Consider the following 18,507-nt stretch of genomic DNA (forward strand, 5'->3'; position numbering starts at 1 on the left):
AGAAACCTGGAGTGTCTTTAATTTCTTTCTTCAGTGTATTCTTTGTAAAGGTCCTTTACTTCCTTTCCGTGGCTAGGCCTATTCCTAAGTATTCGTTTTTTGGTTTTGGTTTTGGGCCTACAACACATAGGAATTACTGTCTGATTTTAGTCAGTATGCAATACCACCTATTTGTACATACTAATTTTATATCCTGCATGAATAAGATCTAAGAATTTCCTGGTAGCATCTTTAGTCTCTTAAGGATAGAATCATGTAGCCTGCTAATAGGGATAACTTGATATTTTCCATTTCTATTTACATCCTTTTTCTTTCTCTTGCCTTATTGATCTACTAAGAATTCAAGCTCAATTCTTCACAAGAGTGGAGAGGGGACACTTTTGTCATATTCCTAGCTTAGCGATGCTTTCAGCATTTCGTGTACGACTGAGCATAGTTTGTCACATGAGCCTGTTACACTGAGGTATGACCCTATTTCTAGTTTCTTCACGGCCATTCTCTTGGACACTTATTTTCTCGAGCACTGGATCTGCATATAGTACAGCTCCGTCTGGGTCCTATTTATGTGCTTGCTATATTGCACTGGATCTGCTCACATCACTCTTCGGATCCATGGAATGGAATCAGCCTGCTTATGTGTGCTCACTCCTTTATTGGTGTTAAATTTCACCAGCAACTATTTGGTTCAGGATTTCTCCATCTACACTTTTCACAGAAACTGACCTAGTTTTCTCTTTCACTGCTGTTGTTCCTGTATCATTATTTGATTTTGGTAAAGGGGTATTACTGGCTTTGTGAATTGAATTTGGAAGCATCCCTTCTCTACTTTATGGAAGGATCTGAGGGGATTACCAAAGGCATTAGCTTTTTCAAAAGTCTTGGTAGACTTTAAAAAAAAATAAACAAACTTGGAAGACTCTTCCCTCCTCTTTCAGGCTCATGGTTCACTGTGATCTCTTTAGGTGTCTATTCCCTGACTCAATTTTGGAAGGCCATATAAATCCAAAAACTTACCTAAGTCCAGATATTCCAACTTATTAAAAAAATTATTCCCTAATAACTTTTGGGTATCAGTGGGATCGGTTATGATATGACCTTTTCATCTGCAATTTATTAGCCTACAATTCCTCCCCCCTCCCTTTTTGGTTAATTTGACTTAGGGCTAATTAATCTTATTTCTTAAAGAACTCTTGGCTTCATTGATCCTGTATACTAATCATACTTAAGCTCCCCATTTCATTACTTTGTGCCCCTAAATTTCTTTTTTTTTTTTCATTTTATTTTGTATTTTGATCTATTCTGACTACTCTCGATCTATCCTTTCTCATCTCCCTGGCCCCTCAATCCTCTTCCTACCTAGGTCTCCATTTCCCACGCCACATCTCTTTCTTTTGTGACCTACTGAGTTTTAATCAGAGCAGCCTGTGTGACTGAGAGACCAAATCTTATAAGTTCAGACTCCATTTTAGAGAATCTGACCTGACTTTGAACTCAGGTAAACTAGCAGGCCAATACCTAGCTGCCAAGAGCCATTCTCACATAGATCTCAAAACCCCCTCCTCTCAGCCATTTCTAGCCTGCTTTCTCTAGGCTGATTTAGTAGGAAATGTACTAGTTTAAAGATTAGCCAAGTAAGCTAGATGGTCAGTACATGCAGAGCTCACCCGAGTGGGCTTCAACAAATAGAGCTCACCTGTGGTTAGGTTACCATAGCAACGCCTTTCTCCTTCACCTCCTCATGATTAATTTATCATGCCAAGTTCCTACAGCAATTGCCAATTCTTCTCTGAGATTCTGAGAGACAATTTTGAGAAACTGTTCCTGAGAAATGATGCTAGACCCCTGATTGTTCCCTAAATACAATGACTTTCCCCCTTCACCTCTCCCTACATCTGCTTGCTTCCCTTTAAATTGCTTCTGTAAAAAATAAAATTTGACAGCTTGATCAGAATACTGTCTTGTTGTCCGGCTCTTGTATCTCTTGTCTCTGCCTTTTCCTAGGTGGTCCGGGAACCCTGTTGACTGTCCTGCGGGTCGGGACACCTAGCATTAGTTTCCAATTTGCCCTCCAACAAGACCTACTCCAGGTTATTCCCCCAAGACCTGTGTCTAACTCCAGTTTCCAGGCTACCTCCCCCACAATAAACCTGCACCCCTAGGTTACAAGCCTCATAACCACGAATTCAGAGGGAAGCAGAAGTTAAGTTTATGGTTTGACCAGCACCAGCCAATTATGCTAAAGGTCAAGTAGCACTCCAATTAGCTGCTTGCTGCTTTCTATAAAGCCTTGCCCCAGAGATGTTCAGGGCTCCTCTCCACCAAAACCATCCTGTGTATCAGTAGTGGGCTAAGCCTGAGCTAGCTCGATTAAAGGCCCTGATGTGATTGCATCAGATCAGCTCCTGTCTGGTCTTTTGAGGTTCTACACCACTTTCTTCACACAACATGGCCATGGGTTTAAAACTAGCCAATGGACCCTGGTGGGCTCACCAGTGGGAATCGAGCTGAAGGGAATGACTATCTAGCCTCCAGAATGCATCTGAAGGGAGTAGCGCAGCAAAGAGGGACAGGGATTCATGAGTCCCTCCCCCACCTATAACTGACTGTTGAAAGGCCTCCCCATCTTCTGCAGACCCAGTGTAGGAAATCATATGTGCCTATGTACAAACATGTGTTTTCAATTGTGTCATATCCAGGAAATAGCAGTTTACAGCCCTTCTCCCTATGTTCTAGCTCTTAATCCTTTCCATTCCCTCTTCCAAAATGTCCCTGACTCTTAGATAGGAAGAGCATAAATGTCCTGTGTAAGGTATGAATTCTCTTCTGTAGAACAAACCTAAAAATCCCAGAGAGCAGTCAGTTATTCCAATAACATTATTCATACCACTATGCATCTGTAGGCATATCTTGTTTGGCAGGATGGAATTGAGGTTGTAGGATTCACAGCTGGTAAAATCACTAACACCTTTCCACTTCCAGGAAGGTACCTACATGGAACCTTCCAACATTATGAAAGCTAGCCACCAGGAATAAGAGTCTAACTCAGGTCTGGCTGAATTTATCTTGCAATAATAGTGTGTTATCTTCAGCAACTGGGTCCTATCAACTAACTAGTTCTAATTCCATGAAAAATGTCAAAAGCCATGGAAGTGTTTGGGTGCCTCTAGGGGCTCCCTAATCAAAACTCATAAGGAGGTATCCCATACCTGGCACTGAAGCTTCTAATAATCCATGGCTTCCTACATACTTATTTTGAATTTAACTTTTTCTTAATCTTCTGAAACCTTAAGGTGCCTTGCTAGGTACTTATTTGAGATATACCCTTATTTTTTCAATGTAGGCATTCATAAGTATAAAGTTCTCTTTAAAAACCTATACTGTATACCAAAGATCCTGGTAAGTTGTAGATTGGGGGATTTTTTTCTTTCTCCTATGATTTTTTTCAATGACCCACACTGACTGTTGAAAGGTGTATTGAAGTGGACTTAGGGATTCTTTGGAAAGTCAGTTTTGCCATGGTGTTTTGCTGTGGCAACCATGTTAAGGAATGTTTTCCTGAAGCAGACACAGGTGAAAGGATATTTTGCTAAAGCAAGCACACGAAATGACATGTAATGAAGGATTCTTTTCTGACTACACACATGTATTGGTTCTCCTTACAATGTGTAGTTGAGCTACGTTTTTTGGGACTCCACAGAGAGAAAAGCACCAAAAAACTTGTGGTGCTGTGCTGATGGCTTCACCGGGAGGTTTGCTAAGACACATGATGTTTGGAGGAAGTATAAATAGGACTCAGTGGACAGTGACAGGGGCTTGGCTTACTTGCACAGCTAGCTTTGCAACACTTCTTGGTCTCCAGTCCTTGTTGACCTTCACTTCCTTGAGAAAAGCACAGCAAAGAACTTCTCCTGGCATCCCTGGTGGTCCCTCCTGCTGACTCATGCTGATGTGGCTGAGGCCTGGCTGCCTCTGCTTGGTCTTGCTATCACTGCCGATTCATGTTTGCTATCCTGACACTACAGAACTAGACTGCTGGTATATTCCTGAAGTGTTTGTAAATGAATCAAGCTGCCAGTGATGAGTCCTGTGAACCGAACTGCTGATTTCCAGATAACACACATAGAATTTGTGTGTTATCTGGACACACAATTTATAAACTGCCCCCATATCCTAATAACCTTTATTTTCCACTACCACTATTGGGTGGTGAGTTAGAAGGCTGGGGAAAGCATTTAAGAACCATCATTAAAATTAGGTTTAGAAAAGTTAAAGCTACACTGTAGTTTCAAATTTCCCTGTATTTGTTTAGTTTTTGTAGTTTATTTTACTATTGATTTCTAGTATTCTATTTCTTTGCTTACATGGGTTTTTTTTCCCAAGTCTTAAATTCTTTAACCTCAGTCATCTATTTATTTGAATCCTTTTTGGAGTCATTTATTTGCTTACTTGTTAGGTTTTTTGGTTGTTTCGTTGTCTGGTTATTTTCAGGTAGGGTTTCTCTGTGTAGCCCTGGCTGTCCTGGAACTCACTCTGTAGACTAAGCTAGCCTCGAACTCAGAAATCTGCCTGTCTCTGCCTGAGTGCTGGATAAAAGGAGTGGACCATCACCCCCAAGTATTAGTTGTTTTTTAAACTAAAGTTCTGAATTTTTTGGCATTTCAACCATTTCGATATCTTTATGATAAAACTCTTGGAAAGATCAGGAATTCAAAACCCATACCTAAACATAGTAAACATATAGCAAACCAGTAGTCAACATCAAACTAAATGGAGACAAACTTGAAGCAATCCTACTGAAATCAGGGACTAGAAAAGGCTGTCCACTCTCACCCTACCTGTTCAATATAGTACTCGAAGTCCTAGCCAGAACAATAAGACAACAAAAGGAGGTCAAAGGGTTTCAAATTGGAAAGGAAGAAGTCAAAGTATCACTATTTGAAGATTATATGGTAGTATACTTAAGTGACCCCAAAAATTCCACCAGAGACTCCTAAACCTAATAACTTCAGCAAAGTGGCTGAATATAAAATTAATTCAAACAAACCAGTAGCTTTCCTATACTCAATGGATAAAGAGGCTGAGAAAGAAATTAGGGAAATGACACCATCCACATAGTCACAAATAAAATACCTTGGTGTGACTCTAACCAAACAAGTGAAAGATCTGTATGACAAGAACTTCAAGTCTCTGAAGGAATTGAAGATCTCAGAAGATGGAAAGATCTCCCATGCTCATGAATTAGCAGGATTAATATAGCAAAAATAGCCATCTTTCTGAAAATAATCTACAAATTCAATGCAATCCTCATCAAAATTCCAACTCAATTCTTCATAGAATTAGAAAGAACAATTTCCAAATTTTTCTGAAATAACAAAAAACCCAGGATAGCGAAAACTATTCTTACCAATAAAAGAACTTCTGGCAGAATCACCATCCCTGACCTCAAGCTATACTACAGAGCAATAGTGATTTTAAAAAAACTGCATGATATTGGTACAATGACAGACAGGTATATCAATGGAATAGAATTGAAGACCCAGAAATGAACCCTCACACCTATGGTCACTTGATCTTTGACAAAGGACTTAAAACCATCCAGGGGGGAAAAATAGCCTTTTCAACAAATGGTGCTGAGTCAACTGGCAGTCAACATGTAGAAGGATGCACATTGATACATTCTTATCTTTCTGTACAAAGCTCAAATCCAAGTGGATCAAGGACCTTCACATAAAACCAGATATACTAAATCTAATAGAAGAGAAAGTGGAGAAGAATCTAAACCACATGGACACAGGGGAAACTTTCCTAAACAGAAAACCAATAGCTTAGCTGGGCAGTGGTGGCACACGCCTTTAATCCTAGCACTTGGGAGGCAGAGGCAGGAGGATTTCTGAGTTCAAGGCCAGCCTGGTCTACAGAGTGAGTTCCAGAATAGCCAGGACTACACAGAGAAACCCTGTCTCAAAAGAAAAAAAAAACAACAAACAAAAAACAAACAAACAAACAAAAAAACAATAGCTTATGCTCTAAGATCAACAATTGACAAATGGGACCTCATAAAATTGAAAAGCTTGTGTAAGGCAAAGGATACTGTCAATAAGATAAAACGGCAAACCAACAGATTGGGAAAAGATCTGGTCAATCCTACATTTGATAGAAGGCTAATATCCAATATATACAAAGAACTCAAGAAGATAGATTCCAGAGAACCAAATAACCCTATTAAAAATGGGGTAGAGAGCTAAACAAAGAATTCACAACTGAGGAATACTGGATGGCTGAGAAACATCTAAAGAAATTTCAACATCCTTAATCATCAGGGAAATGCAAATCAAAACAACCCTGAGATTCCACCTCACACCACCCAGAATGGCCAAGATCAAAAACTCAGGGGACAGCAAATGCTGGAGAGGATGTGGAAAAAGAGGAACACTCCTCCATTGCTGGTCGGATTGCAAATTGGTACAACCACTCTGGAAATCATTTTGGTGGTTCCTTAGAAAATTGGGCATAGCACTACCTGAAGACCCAGCTATACCACTCCTGGGCATATACCCAGAAGATGCTCCAACATGTAATAAGGACACATGCTCCACTATGTCATAGCAGTCTTATTTATAATAGCCAGAAGCTAGAAAGAACCCAGATGTCCCTCAACAGAGGAATAGATACAGAAAATGTGGTTCATTTACACAATGGAGTACTGCTCAACTTTTAAGAATAATGAATTCATTAAATTCTTAGACAAATGGATGGAGCTAGAAAATATCATCCTGAGTAAGGTAACCCAATCACAAAAGAACACACAGGGTATGCACTAGATGATAAGTGGATATTAGCCCAAATATCCAAGATACAACTCACAGACCACATGAAGCTCAAGAAAAGGAAGACCAAAGTGTGGATACTTTGATCCTTATTGGAAAGTGGATCAAAATACCCATGGCTCACAGCCAACCAAGAGAATGAGCACAGCATCCCCAATAGAGGAGGTAGAGAAAGGACCCAAAGAACTGAAGGTTTGCAGCCCTGCGGGAAGAACAATAATATGTACTAACCAGTACCCCCAGAGGTCCCAGGGACTAAACCACCAACCAAAGAGTACCCAGGGCTCCAGCTACATATGTAGCAGAAGATGACAATTTCAGACATCAATGAGAGAAGAGGTCCTGTGAAGACTTGATTCCCCAGAATAGGGGAATGCAAGTCATGAAATTAAGGGGAGGGAGGGTGTACAAGAGGAGGGGGCATGAGATAGGGGGTTTTCAGAGGGGTGAAGCAGAAAGGGGATACCATTGGAAATATAAATAAAGCAAATATCTAATTTAAAAAAAAAAGATTCAGCTACTTAAGTTTCTAACTTGACTTTTTTGGTGTGTGCATGCTAGTTTGCACATGTCCTGAGAAGTAAGTCTTCCAGTATTTATGGCTCTTCTTAGTGAATGGCTGTCCCTTCAGGGTTGCATCCCAGTACTGCTCAAAGAGGAGAAAACAAAGTGCCTACAGGGTTATGGCTGTGGCTTCTCCTACCTGCAGCAGCCAGGGAGGATGCTTCAGACTGTTTTCTACTCTTCTTGTCATATGACTGTTTCCATGGGCTTTTTAGTTATTCTGTCACCTCTTTTGACTCCCAACAGACAACTACTAGGAATACAGCCTCTCCTTTGTTATTTTGACTCTTCTCCTGATCCATTACATGAAGAAAGCATCTAATCTGCCATTAATCCTGGAAGTCTTGATGCTTTATAATGTCAGTTTTCATAAAAACCTTTCAGTTTCCCAATGATGTAAGAGAAATGGGAATGGGCTTCCTTGTCTGTAAGCTATCTCCAATTCATATTATATGACAAGTTATTTCAACATATTTCCACTCTTCTAAAAGTACTTATTCTGCCAACCATGCAAAGCAAAATCCTCAAGATAATTAAAACCCAATGAGGTACCTAATGAGGAGTACTAAGACAATTCTTTTTGGGGTTGGTCTTGTGCATTGTGTATTCAGATGCTAAGTTCTTTGTCCCAAGAGAGAGGAAATTGGGACTTGAGATCAAGGAAGGGGTTTCAGAGCCAGGCGGTGGTGGCGCACGCCTGTAATCCCAGCACTCTGGGAGGCAGAGGCAGGCGGATTTCTGAGTTCGAGGCCAGCCTGGCCTACAGAGTGAGTTCCAGGACAGCCAGGGCTACACAGAGAAACCCTGTCTCGAAAAAAAACAAATCCAAAACACCAAAAAAAAAAAAAAAAAAAAAAAAAAAAAGGGTCTCAGGTAAGGAGCACAAGAGGAAGAACAGAGGAGGTGAAAGAAGAAGGTTACCATGGAACAGGATAGACCAAGAGCACATGGCCAAGAGAAATTCACCCTGAAAACACAAATGGAGCAGAGCAAGTCAGGCAAGACTCAAACTGCAAGTAACATGGGTCTTATGGCTGGGATGTAGGTTAGAATAACTCAGAACCTACCCAACACAATGCCAGCAGCTTGTAAATAAAATATCAGGTTTCTATGTCTTTTATTTGGGAGATAAACAGGATAGAGTGTTGGGGGGGCGGGAAGCACAAAAAACAAACAAACAAAAAAACTATAAACTTACTTCAATAAATTCTCCTATAGAGTGATTGTTATTTCTCCCTGAACTTAGGGAACAACCTTACCATGCCTTTCCAGTCAGTGATTCTCACCCTCCATTTCTCTACTATCACAATGGCTTTGCTGTTTTTAAGTTCATTGGGTTCTCAATGAGCTCATAGACTTCCTGTATCTGCTGATACTACAATCACTTTCCTCTATCTAGGGACCTGATCTTAAGGTTCAAGGAAGTTAATATTAAAACATGTTTCTAGAGAGTCAACCACAGAAACAATGTATGTGACTATCGTTTCCCTACTGAATGTTAGCCTCAGAATCCAGTTCTAATTAAGAGCCCATAGTACCAAAATATGTTAATGAACACATAAGTTTACTAATTGTGTAGACGGTAGGTCCAACCCTAGCACACTTCTTTCTTTTCCTGGAAAAGCTGAATAAGAAAGTAGCAATGAGAAGTGGCAGATGCTCAAGTATATCCTGTCTTTTATAAAGTTCAAATATGCAAGCAAGGGCCAGTGAGACAGCTCAGGGGGTAAGGGACTGACGACCAAGCCTGATAGCCTAAGTTCAATCGCCAGCGTCCACATCCAGAAGGAGAATCAGTTCCCACAATTTGTCTTTAACTTTCCCATATGTGCCATGCTACAGGCACACTCATATACATAAAAATTAGATAAATAAATAAATAATAAATGTGAAAGTCAATTTTAATACAAGTTAGCAAAATCAAGAACACAAAGACAAAACATACACACAAAACATAACACATAGAGACTCGGCGGCGGCGGCGGCAGCAGCAGTGGCTGCTCCAGCTGAAGGGCCATCAGCAGTGGAACCAAGGCGTCACAGGGACCAGTTAAGCCCTGCGCCCACAACCACTGACCTTCGCTGACCAGCCAGGCGGCAAGCAGCTGCAGTTGTGCGGCGCCTTTCCTGCACGGAAGCCACTTCAGAACTCGGCCTCCCACCAGTCAGGAGAGGTGCATCCATCTTGGTTCCGTACTCCAGGGATCGGAAAGACTGAGGTACACAAACATAATCCGAGGCCAACAGCGCGGTGGTCTGAGCCCGACGGGCGTTGGCCTGCACCCAGGCCCTGGGCGGGTCGGGGGGCCATCGGGGTGCCAACCCAACCAGGAGGTTTTTTGCCCAGGCCTGCGTGCGCGCCGCCGCCATTTTGCCTGCAGGACGACAGAGAGCTCTGGCGGGCAGACCTGTAACAGGCATAGCCTGAGGCTAACAAAGCGGGGGTCCAGGCCCCAAAAGGCACAGGACTGACCCCAAGAACTGGGCGGCTTGGTGGGCCATCTGTGAGTCAACCCGCCCAGGTGATTGTTAGCACAGCAGACTCTCCCGGCGCTTTCAGGGAGCGCGGGCGCGCACGCCCGCCATCCTAGTCACCTGGCAGACCCAATTAACAGTCATAGCCCTAGGGGAACTTTGCTCGGACCTTGGCCTCCCAGGCTTTTGCCTGGACTCAGGGACTGGGCGGCCAGGCTAACCTTGTGTGTGACAGCCCGGTTGGCGGATCGGCTGCCCAGCGGAGTGAGCGGAACACAGGGGAGGTCACAGCAGCATACACCATCGGTACTCCCTGGGGGTGCACACAGGCTCCATCTGGTCCACAGACACAATCTGGGGCAAGGCCTCAGACAGAAGCCCTCAGCTCTACACTCTCCGCTTCCAGATCCAGATCAGTCTGGGCGGCAGCACCACATCTCCAAGTCCTGCAAGTGGCTAGCTGGGCTTCCGGGCGGCCAGCTGGGAGAAGTCAGTGTGCTCCAGTGAATCCAGCGGGCCCCAGCGGGAGCCTTCGGGTGCCTGCTTTGGGATCCGAACAGCCTGGGCAGCAGCACCCTGTCTACAAGCAGTGCAGGAGGTAAGCTGTGCACCAGAGGCCAACTGGGAAGGGGCAGCTTGCACTGGTGAGTCCAGCACTGACAAGACAAACTAACACCAGTGAGAAATAGATGGCAAAAGGCAAACGCAGGAACGTCACTAACAGAAATCAAGGCAATATGGCAACATCTGAACCCAATTCTCCTCTACCAACATGTCCTGGATACCCCATCACACCAGTAAAACAAGATTTGGATTTAAAATCACTGGTCATGATGCTGGTACAGGAACACATGAAGGACATACTTAAAGAAATTCAGGAGAAAATGGATCAAAAGTTAGAAGCCCTTGCAAGGGAAACACAAAAATCATTGAAAGAAATCCAGGAGAACACAAAAGCCAACAAGGAGGAAATGCAAAAAACACTTAAAGAAATACAGGAGAACTTTGGTCAACAGGCTGAGGTCATGAAAGACGAAACACAAAAATCTCTTAAAGAAATACAGGAGAACTTTGGTCAACAGGCTGAGGTCATGAAAGAGGAAACACAAAAATCTCTTAAAGAATTACAGGAAAACACAAACATGCAAGTGAAGGAGCTAAGCAAAACCATCCAGGATCTAAAATCAGAAGTAGAAACAACTAAGAAAACTCAAAGGGAGTCAACTTTGGAGATAGAAAGCCTTGGGAAGAAATCAGGGGACAGAGATGCAAATATCAACAACAGAATACAAGAAATAGAAGAAAGAATCTCAGATGCTGAAGATTCCATAGAAACCATTGACTCAACAGTTAAAGAAAATGCAAAATGCAAAAAGCTTGTAACCCAAAATATCCAGGAAATCCAGGACACAATGAGAAGACCAAACCTAAGGATTATAGGCATAGATGAGAGTGAAGATTTACAACTTAAAGGGCCAGCAAACATCTTCAATAAAATTATGGAAGAAAACTTCCCTAACCTAAAGAGAGAGATGCCCATGAATATACAAGAAGCCTACAGAACTCCAAACAGACTGGACCAGAACAGAAATACTTCCCGTCACATAATAATCAAAACACCAAATGTTCTAAACAAAGAAAGAATACTAAAGGCAGTAAGAGAAAAAGGCCAAGTAACATATAAAGGAAGACCTATCAGAATCACAGCAGACTTTTCACCTGAGACTATGAAGGCTAGAAGGTCCTGGGCAGAGCTCATGCAGACTCTAAGAGAACACAAATGCCAACCAAAACTACTATATCCAGCAAAACTCTCAATCACCATAGATAGAGAAACTAAGATATTTCATGACAAAACCAAGTTTACCCAATATCTATCCACAAACCCGGCCCTAAAAAGGATAATAGGAGGACAACACCAATACAAGGAGGGAAACTTCACCCTGGAAAAAGCAAGATAGTAACCTTTCCTCAAACCCAAAAGAAGTTAAGCAATCAAATTTAAAAAATAACGTCAAAAATGATAGGAAGTAACAATCACTATTCCTTAATATCTCTTAACATCAATGGACTTAATGCCCCAATAAAAAGACACAGACTAACTGAATGGATACGTAAACAGGACCCTACATTTTGCTGCTTACAGGAAACACACCTCAGGGTCAAAGACAAACACTACCTTAGAGTAAAAGGCTGGAAGACAATTTTACAAGCAAATGGTCTCAGGAAACAAGCTGGAGTAGCCATTTTAATATCAGATAAAATTGACTTTCAACCCAAAGTCATCAAAAGAGACCCTGAGGGACACTTCTTGCTGGTCAAAGGAAAAATACAAAAAGAAGAACTGTCAATCCTGAACATCTATGCCCCAAATGCAAGGGCACCCTCTTTCGTAAAAGAAACTTTATTAAAACTAAAAGCACACATTGCACCTAACACAATAATTGTGGGTGACTTCAACACTGCACTTTCCTCAATGGACCGATCAGGAAAACAGAAACTAAACAGGGACACAATGAAACTAATTGAAGCTTTGGACCAATTAGATTTAACAGATATATATAGAACATTCTATCCTAAAACAAAAGAATATACCTTTTTCTCAGCACCTCATGGTACCTTCTCCAAAATCGACCATATAATTGGTCACAAGACAGACCTCAACAAATATAAGATCGAACTAATCCCATGCCTCCTATCTGATCACTATGGAGTAAAAGTGGTCTTCAATAGCAACAGAAACAACAGAAAACCCACATACATGTGGAAACTGAACAATACTCTACTCAATGATACCTTGGTCAAGGAAGAAATAAAGAAAGAAATTAAAGACTTTTTAGAACACAATGAAAATGAAAACACAACATACCCAAATCTATGGGACACAATGAAAGCAGTGCTAAGAGGAAAACTCATAGCCCTGAGTGCCTCCAAAAAGAAAATGGAGAGAGCATACATTACCAGCTTAATGACACACCTGAAAGCCCTAGAACAAAAAGAAGCTATTTCGCCCAGGAGGAGTAGAAGGCAGGAAATCATCAAACTCAGGGCTGAAATCAATCAAGTAGAAACAAAGAGAACCATACAAAAAATCAACAAAACCAGGAGCTGGTTCTTTGAGAAAATCAACAAGATAGATAAACCCTTAGCCAGACTGACCAAAGGGCACAGAGAAAGTATCCAAATTAACAAACTTAGAAATGAAAAGGGAGATATAGCAACGGAAACTGAGGAAATCCAAAAAATCATCAGATCCTACTACAAGAGCCTGTACTCAACACAACTGGAGAATCTGGAGGAAATGGACAATTTCCTTGACAGATACCAAATACCAAAATTAAATCAGGACCAACTAGACCATCTAAACAGTCCCATAATGCCTAAAGAAATAGAAGGAGTCATAGAAAGTCTTCCAACCAAAAAAAGCACAGGACCAGATGGCTTCAGTGCAGAATTCTACCAGACCTTCAAAGAAGAGTTAACACCAATACTCTTCAAACTATTCCACAAAATAGAAACAGAAGGAACACTACCCAATTCCTTCTACGAAGCCACAATTACGCTGATACCAAAGCCACACAAAGATCCAACAAAGAAAGAGAACTTCAGACCAATTTCCCTTATGAACATCGATGCAAAAATACTCAATAAAATTCTTGCCAACCGAATCCAAGAACACATCAAAACGATCATCCACCATGATCAAGTAGGCTTTATCCCGGGAATGCAGGGTTGGTTCAATATACGGAAATCCATCAATACAATCCACTACATAAACAAACTCAAAGAACAAAACCACATGGTCATTTCATTGGATGCTGAAACAGCATTTGACAAAATTCAGCATCCCTTCATGCTTAAAGTCTTGGAGAGAACAGGAATTCAAGGCCCATACCTAAACATAGTAAAAGCAATATACAGCAAACCGGTAGCCAGCATCAAACTAAATGGAGAGAAACTTGAAGCAATCCCACTGAAATCAGGGACCAGACAAGGCTGCCCCCTTTCTCCTTATCTTTTCAATATTGTACTTGAGGTACTAGCTCGGGCAATTCGACAACATAAGGAGGTCAAAGGGATACAAATTGGAAAGGAAGAAGTCAAACTATCATTATTTGCAGACGACATGATTGTCTACCTAAGTGACGCAAAGAACTCCACTAGAGAGCTCCTACAGCTGATAAACAACTTCAGCAAAGTGGCAGGTTATAAAATCAACTCCAGCAAATCAGTGGCTTTCCTATACTCAAAGGATAAGCAGGCTGAGAAAGAAATTAGGGAAATGACCCCCTTCACAATAGCCACAAACATTATAAAGTATCTTGGGGTGACTCTTACCAAACATGTGAAAGATCTGTATGACAAGAACTTCAAGACTCTGAAGAAGGAAATGGAAGAAGACCTCAAAAAATGGGAAAACCTCCCATGCTCATGGATCGGTAGAATCAATATAGTTAAAATGGCCATTTTGCCTAAAGCACTATACAGATTCAATGCAATACCCATCAAAATCCCAACTCAATTCTTCACAGAGTTAGAAAGAGCAATTATCAAATTCATCTGGAACAACAAAAAACCCAGGATAGCTAAAACTATTCTCAGCAACAAAAGAAAATCTGGGGGAATCAGTATCCCTGACCTCAAGCAATACTACAGAGCAATAGTGTTAAAAACTGCATGGTATTGGTACAGTGACAGGCAGGAGGATCAATGGAACAGGATTGAAGATCCAGAAATGAACCCACACACCTATGGCCACTTGATCCTCGACAAAGAGGCTGAAAACATCCAATGGAAAAAAGATAGCCTTTTCAACAAATGGTGCTGGTTCAACTGGAGGTCAGCATGCAGAAGAATGCGAATTGATCCATCCTTGTCTCCTTGTACTAAGCTCAACTCCAAATGGATCAAGGACCTCCACATAAAACCAGACACTCTGAAGCTAATAGAAAAGAAACTGGGGAAGACCCTTGAGGACATCGGTACAGGGAGAAAGTTTCTGAACAGAACACCAATAGCGTATGCTCTAAGAGCAAGAATTGACAAATGGGACCTCATAAAATTACAAAGTTTCTGTAAGGCAAAGGACACCATCAAGAGGACAAATCGGCAACCAACAAATTGGGAAAAGATCTTCACCAATCCTACATCAGATAGAGGGCTAATATCCAATATATATAAAGAACTCAAGAAGTTAGACTCCAGCAAACCAAACAACCCTATTAAAAAATGGGGTACAGAGTTAAACAAAGAATTCTCACCTGAAGAACTTCGGATGGTGGAGAAGCATCTTAAAAAATGCTCAACTTCATTAGTCATTAGGGAAATGCAAATCAAAACAACCCTAAGATTTCATCTTACACCAGTCAGAATGGCTAAGATTAAAAATTCAGGAGACAGCAGGTGTTGGAGAGGGTGTGGAGAAAGAGGAACACTCCTCCACTGCTGGTGGGGTTGCAAATTGGTACAACCACTCTGGAAATCTGTCTGGCGAAAACTGGGCACCTTACTTCCAGAAGATCCTGCTATACCACTCCTGGGCATATACCCAGAAGACTCCCCACCATGTAATAAAGATACATGTTCTACTATGTTCATAGCAGCCCTATTTGTAATTGCCAGATGCTGGAAAGAACCCAGGTATCCCTCTACAGAAGAGTGGATGCAAAAAATGTGGTATATCTACACAATGGAGTACTATTCAGCCATTAGAAACAATGAATTCATGAAATTCTTAGGCAAATGGATGGAGCTAGAGAATATCATACTAAGTGAGGTAACCCAGACTCAAAAGGTGAATCATGGTATGCACTCACTAATAAGTGGATATTAACCTAGAAAACTGGAATACCCAAAACATAATCCACACATCAAATGAGGTACAAGAAGAAAGGAGGAGTGGCCCCTGGTTCTGGAAAGACTCAGTGAAACAGTATTCAGCAAAACCAGAACGGGGAAGTGGGAAGGGGTGGGTGGGAGGACAGGGCAAGAGAAGGGGGCTTGCGGGACTTTCGGGGAGTGGGGGGGCTAGAAAAGGGGAAATCATTTGAAATGTAAATAAATTATATCAAATAATAAAAAAAAAAAACATAACACATAAACATGAAGTTCCTGACATTTCCTCTACCAACTCTTGCCTCCAAAAATAGATGTCAGAAAATAAACAATAATATGGGTTATACAGAAATCACAGCTTCACGTCTTTCCACCAAACACGGCAACAGGAAATACTGATAATTTTCTAACTTTCTTACCTAACAGATCCATCTTATTTTCCTCAATGATGCGATTGATGAGCCCATTGGCTCTCTCGATAGTGCAAACAGCTATGTCCAAGGAAGAGAACCGTCCTGTTGGCGAGGTGCTACCCATATAGCCGTCCACTTTCAGTCCTACTTCTTGAAACAGACTCTAAATTAAGTAAAAAGAAACAATACAGATGAAAACTTATAATGTAACGAGTTACAGTTGGGTTCTACCCCATAACACAGACAAAAGTATTTAAAGATGGTATAATCCCAAACTAAAAATAGAATCATATACTAAAATATACTTAGAATTAACAGAGCTTAGCATATTTCCATTACAAAGAGTGAAATAAATGACACGTAATAAATATTTTAATAATCTAACAGCTATTATAGAATTTAAAATTGAAAAATACTGAAGTTCTACATGTTTAATTCAATAACAGAAAGAAGTTAAAAATTTTACAGAACAAATTTATACTTGACAAGGAAAATACTCTTATCCTACTTAAAGATTCATTTTTCGTATGATGGAAGAAAAATTTTCAAAACTTCAGTTAAGTGGGATTGATATTAACTTTTTGGTTTAACTTTTAACTAGCATACCTTCTCAATAAAAGGGATCCTTTCATCATTTTGTTACTTTGAGTCTAAGCTGAGAGGAGGTTCCTGAGTAGGACCAGCTTTCTTGGCTATTTGGCCTCTGAAATAACTGTTAAAAAGATTTGTAAAACCATGGAATTTTAGAGATATTCATTTAATCAATTTCTTCTGAGAGTTTGAGTTTATTGAGTTATAGTACTAACAGTTAACAGCCTCAGTTTACAAATAAAACCCACGAGGCCCTGCAGGTTGTGCACGGGAACACAGTATGAAAATCCAGATTACTGACCAGTCTGTACACTGATTTCTATTCAACAGCACACTGCTTCACTGCAGAAATCACATGTCTTTCTTTTTCTATCTAATGAACACTGTATTTGTGAAAAAGGCTTTAAAATAGTGGAGTATTTTATCATCATCAAAAATGATGTCTCAAGTAAAATGACAGAAGGTCTGACCAGACTTGGAACACCCCTTAAGCACAGGAGTATTCCCTTCAGGCCCTAAGTCTTCTCAGTGATCCTCGGCTGGAGTGTGATAGGCTTCCTTAAACATGCCTTTTTTCCATACTTCAATCTATTAGCTCAACTATTCAGTGCTAATTTTTCATTTGCAGTTACAAGCTATTCTTTACTACCTATGAACAGTTTATCATTTTTATACAGTGTCTCCAAAGCTACCCTTATAATTTGCTATCCCTTTTTACTTTATACAATAATACTTTTTAAATTTTCCTCTTTGGGGTTTGTTTTGTTAGTGCTGAGCTATAATGTCCTTAGGCTTCTTTTTACTCTTTGATACAGGGTTTCACTACGTCACCCAGGTAATCCTCCTGCCTCAGAATTTCAAGTAGATCCAATCTCACACCTGTACCACAATGCCCAACTGTCCCACTAAACTATTAAGAATTTTAAGTCAGTTTTTAAAGCTCCGGTGTGGGAGAGTATGTCCCTGCTACCCTTGGGGCCCATCTCAACCCGAGTGATAGACTACATGCAATAAAAGAAATGTCACTTTCCATTTGATTTTATACCTCCTTCAAATAAGTAAAACTAATGCTAGCAATGATGAACTTTTCACTATTTCAAACAACAAAAACTGTTACCTGGAGGTAGTATTTCTTCTCTTTAGCCACAGACACAAAGGGCAGAATAAACAACGCTTTCTTCCGTGTTTCCAAAACCCGCTTCAAAATAAGTAACTCTGCAACAAGAGTCTTCCCAGCGCTTGTAGGAGCTAAAACATGATTATTCCACAAAATTATGGCAAAAAGTAACATCTGTACACTGCATTATTAAATGTTGTAAGCCATACCCAGGATTACAGAGTCTAGGGCTAATACATCATTAAAGACTCAACTTGGTTTAAAATCTTAACTCCTAAAATGCCTTTGACTCTACAATAGGTCTCCAAATAATCTCAGAGTAAATAGAGAGGATTTTTAATATTACTGCATACCTCACCAATTCTATGTTCTTTAAGAACTGACTGAATAAGTGAAAGCCCCCTCCAGCATGAATACCTGTAAGAGAATAAGATAAACGCTAGGACAGAAACTGGGAGGAGCTGTAAGGAAGGTTACAGAAAGGAAAGAAAATGATGGGGAGAGGAAAGGAATGCCAAACATCAGAAACATCTTGTGCAAAGAGCTGGAGGAAAGTCTAGCATGTTGATACAAGTGAGTGGTTTCATGAGCCTGGAGTACAACGTCCTTCATGGGAGAATAAAGAGATTTAAAAAAAAAAAAAGACCCCAGTAGTTGGCTTGAGACTAGGACTGCAGAGGTGGCA

At 40.7% G+C, this 18,507-nt stretch overlaps 2 protein-coding genes across 6 annotated transcripts in view; one reads left to right on the forward strand and one right to left on the reverse strand.

The window, feature by feature from the left end:
* Positions 1-18,507, forward strand: part of Eaf2 (ELL associated factor 2) — a 1,192,577-nt gene that overhangs the window by 760,620 nt on the left and 413,450 nt on the right. The window lies entirely within an intron of this gene.
* Polq (DNA polymerase theta) overlaps positions 1-18,507 on the reverse strand; it is a 144,597-nt gene that overhangs the window by 123,300 nt on the left and 2,790 nt on the right. For 3 of the 4 annotated variants that reach the window (XR_007973505.1, XM_052158360.1, XM_052158359.1), the window contains exons 3-4: positions 17,823-17,953; positions 16,121-16,277 (exon numbers count right to left, since the gene is read on the reverse strand). Coding sequence is in view for 3 of the 4 variants with exons in the window: in XM_052158360.1 (XP_052014320.1) it covers positions 16,121-16,277; positions 17,823-17,953 (288 nt within the window). In the remaining variant the exon portion in view is untranslated. Of the gene's footprint in view, positions 1-16,120; positions 16,278-16,720; positions 16,827-17,822; positions 17,954-18,507 lie in introns of those variants that run through there. The other variant, XM_052158362.1, reaches the window with a different exon arrangement.

The sequence above is a fragment of the Apodemus sylvaticus genome, chromosome 15 (assembly GCF_947179515.1).
Source record: "Apodemus sylvaticus chromosome 15, mApoSyl1.1, whole genome shotgun sequence".
Lineage (NCBI taxonomy): Eukaryota > Metazoa > Chordata > Mammalia > Rodentia > Muridae > Apodemus > Apodemus sylvaticus.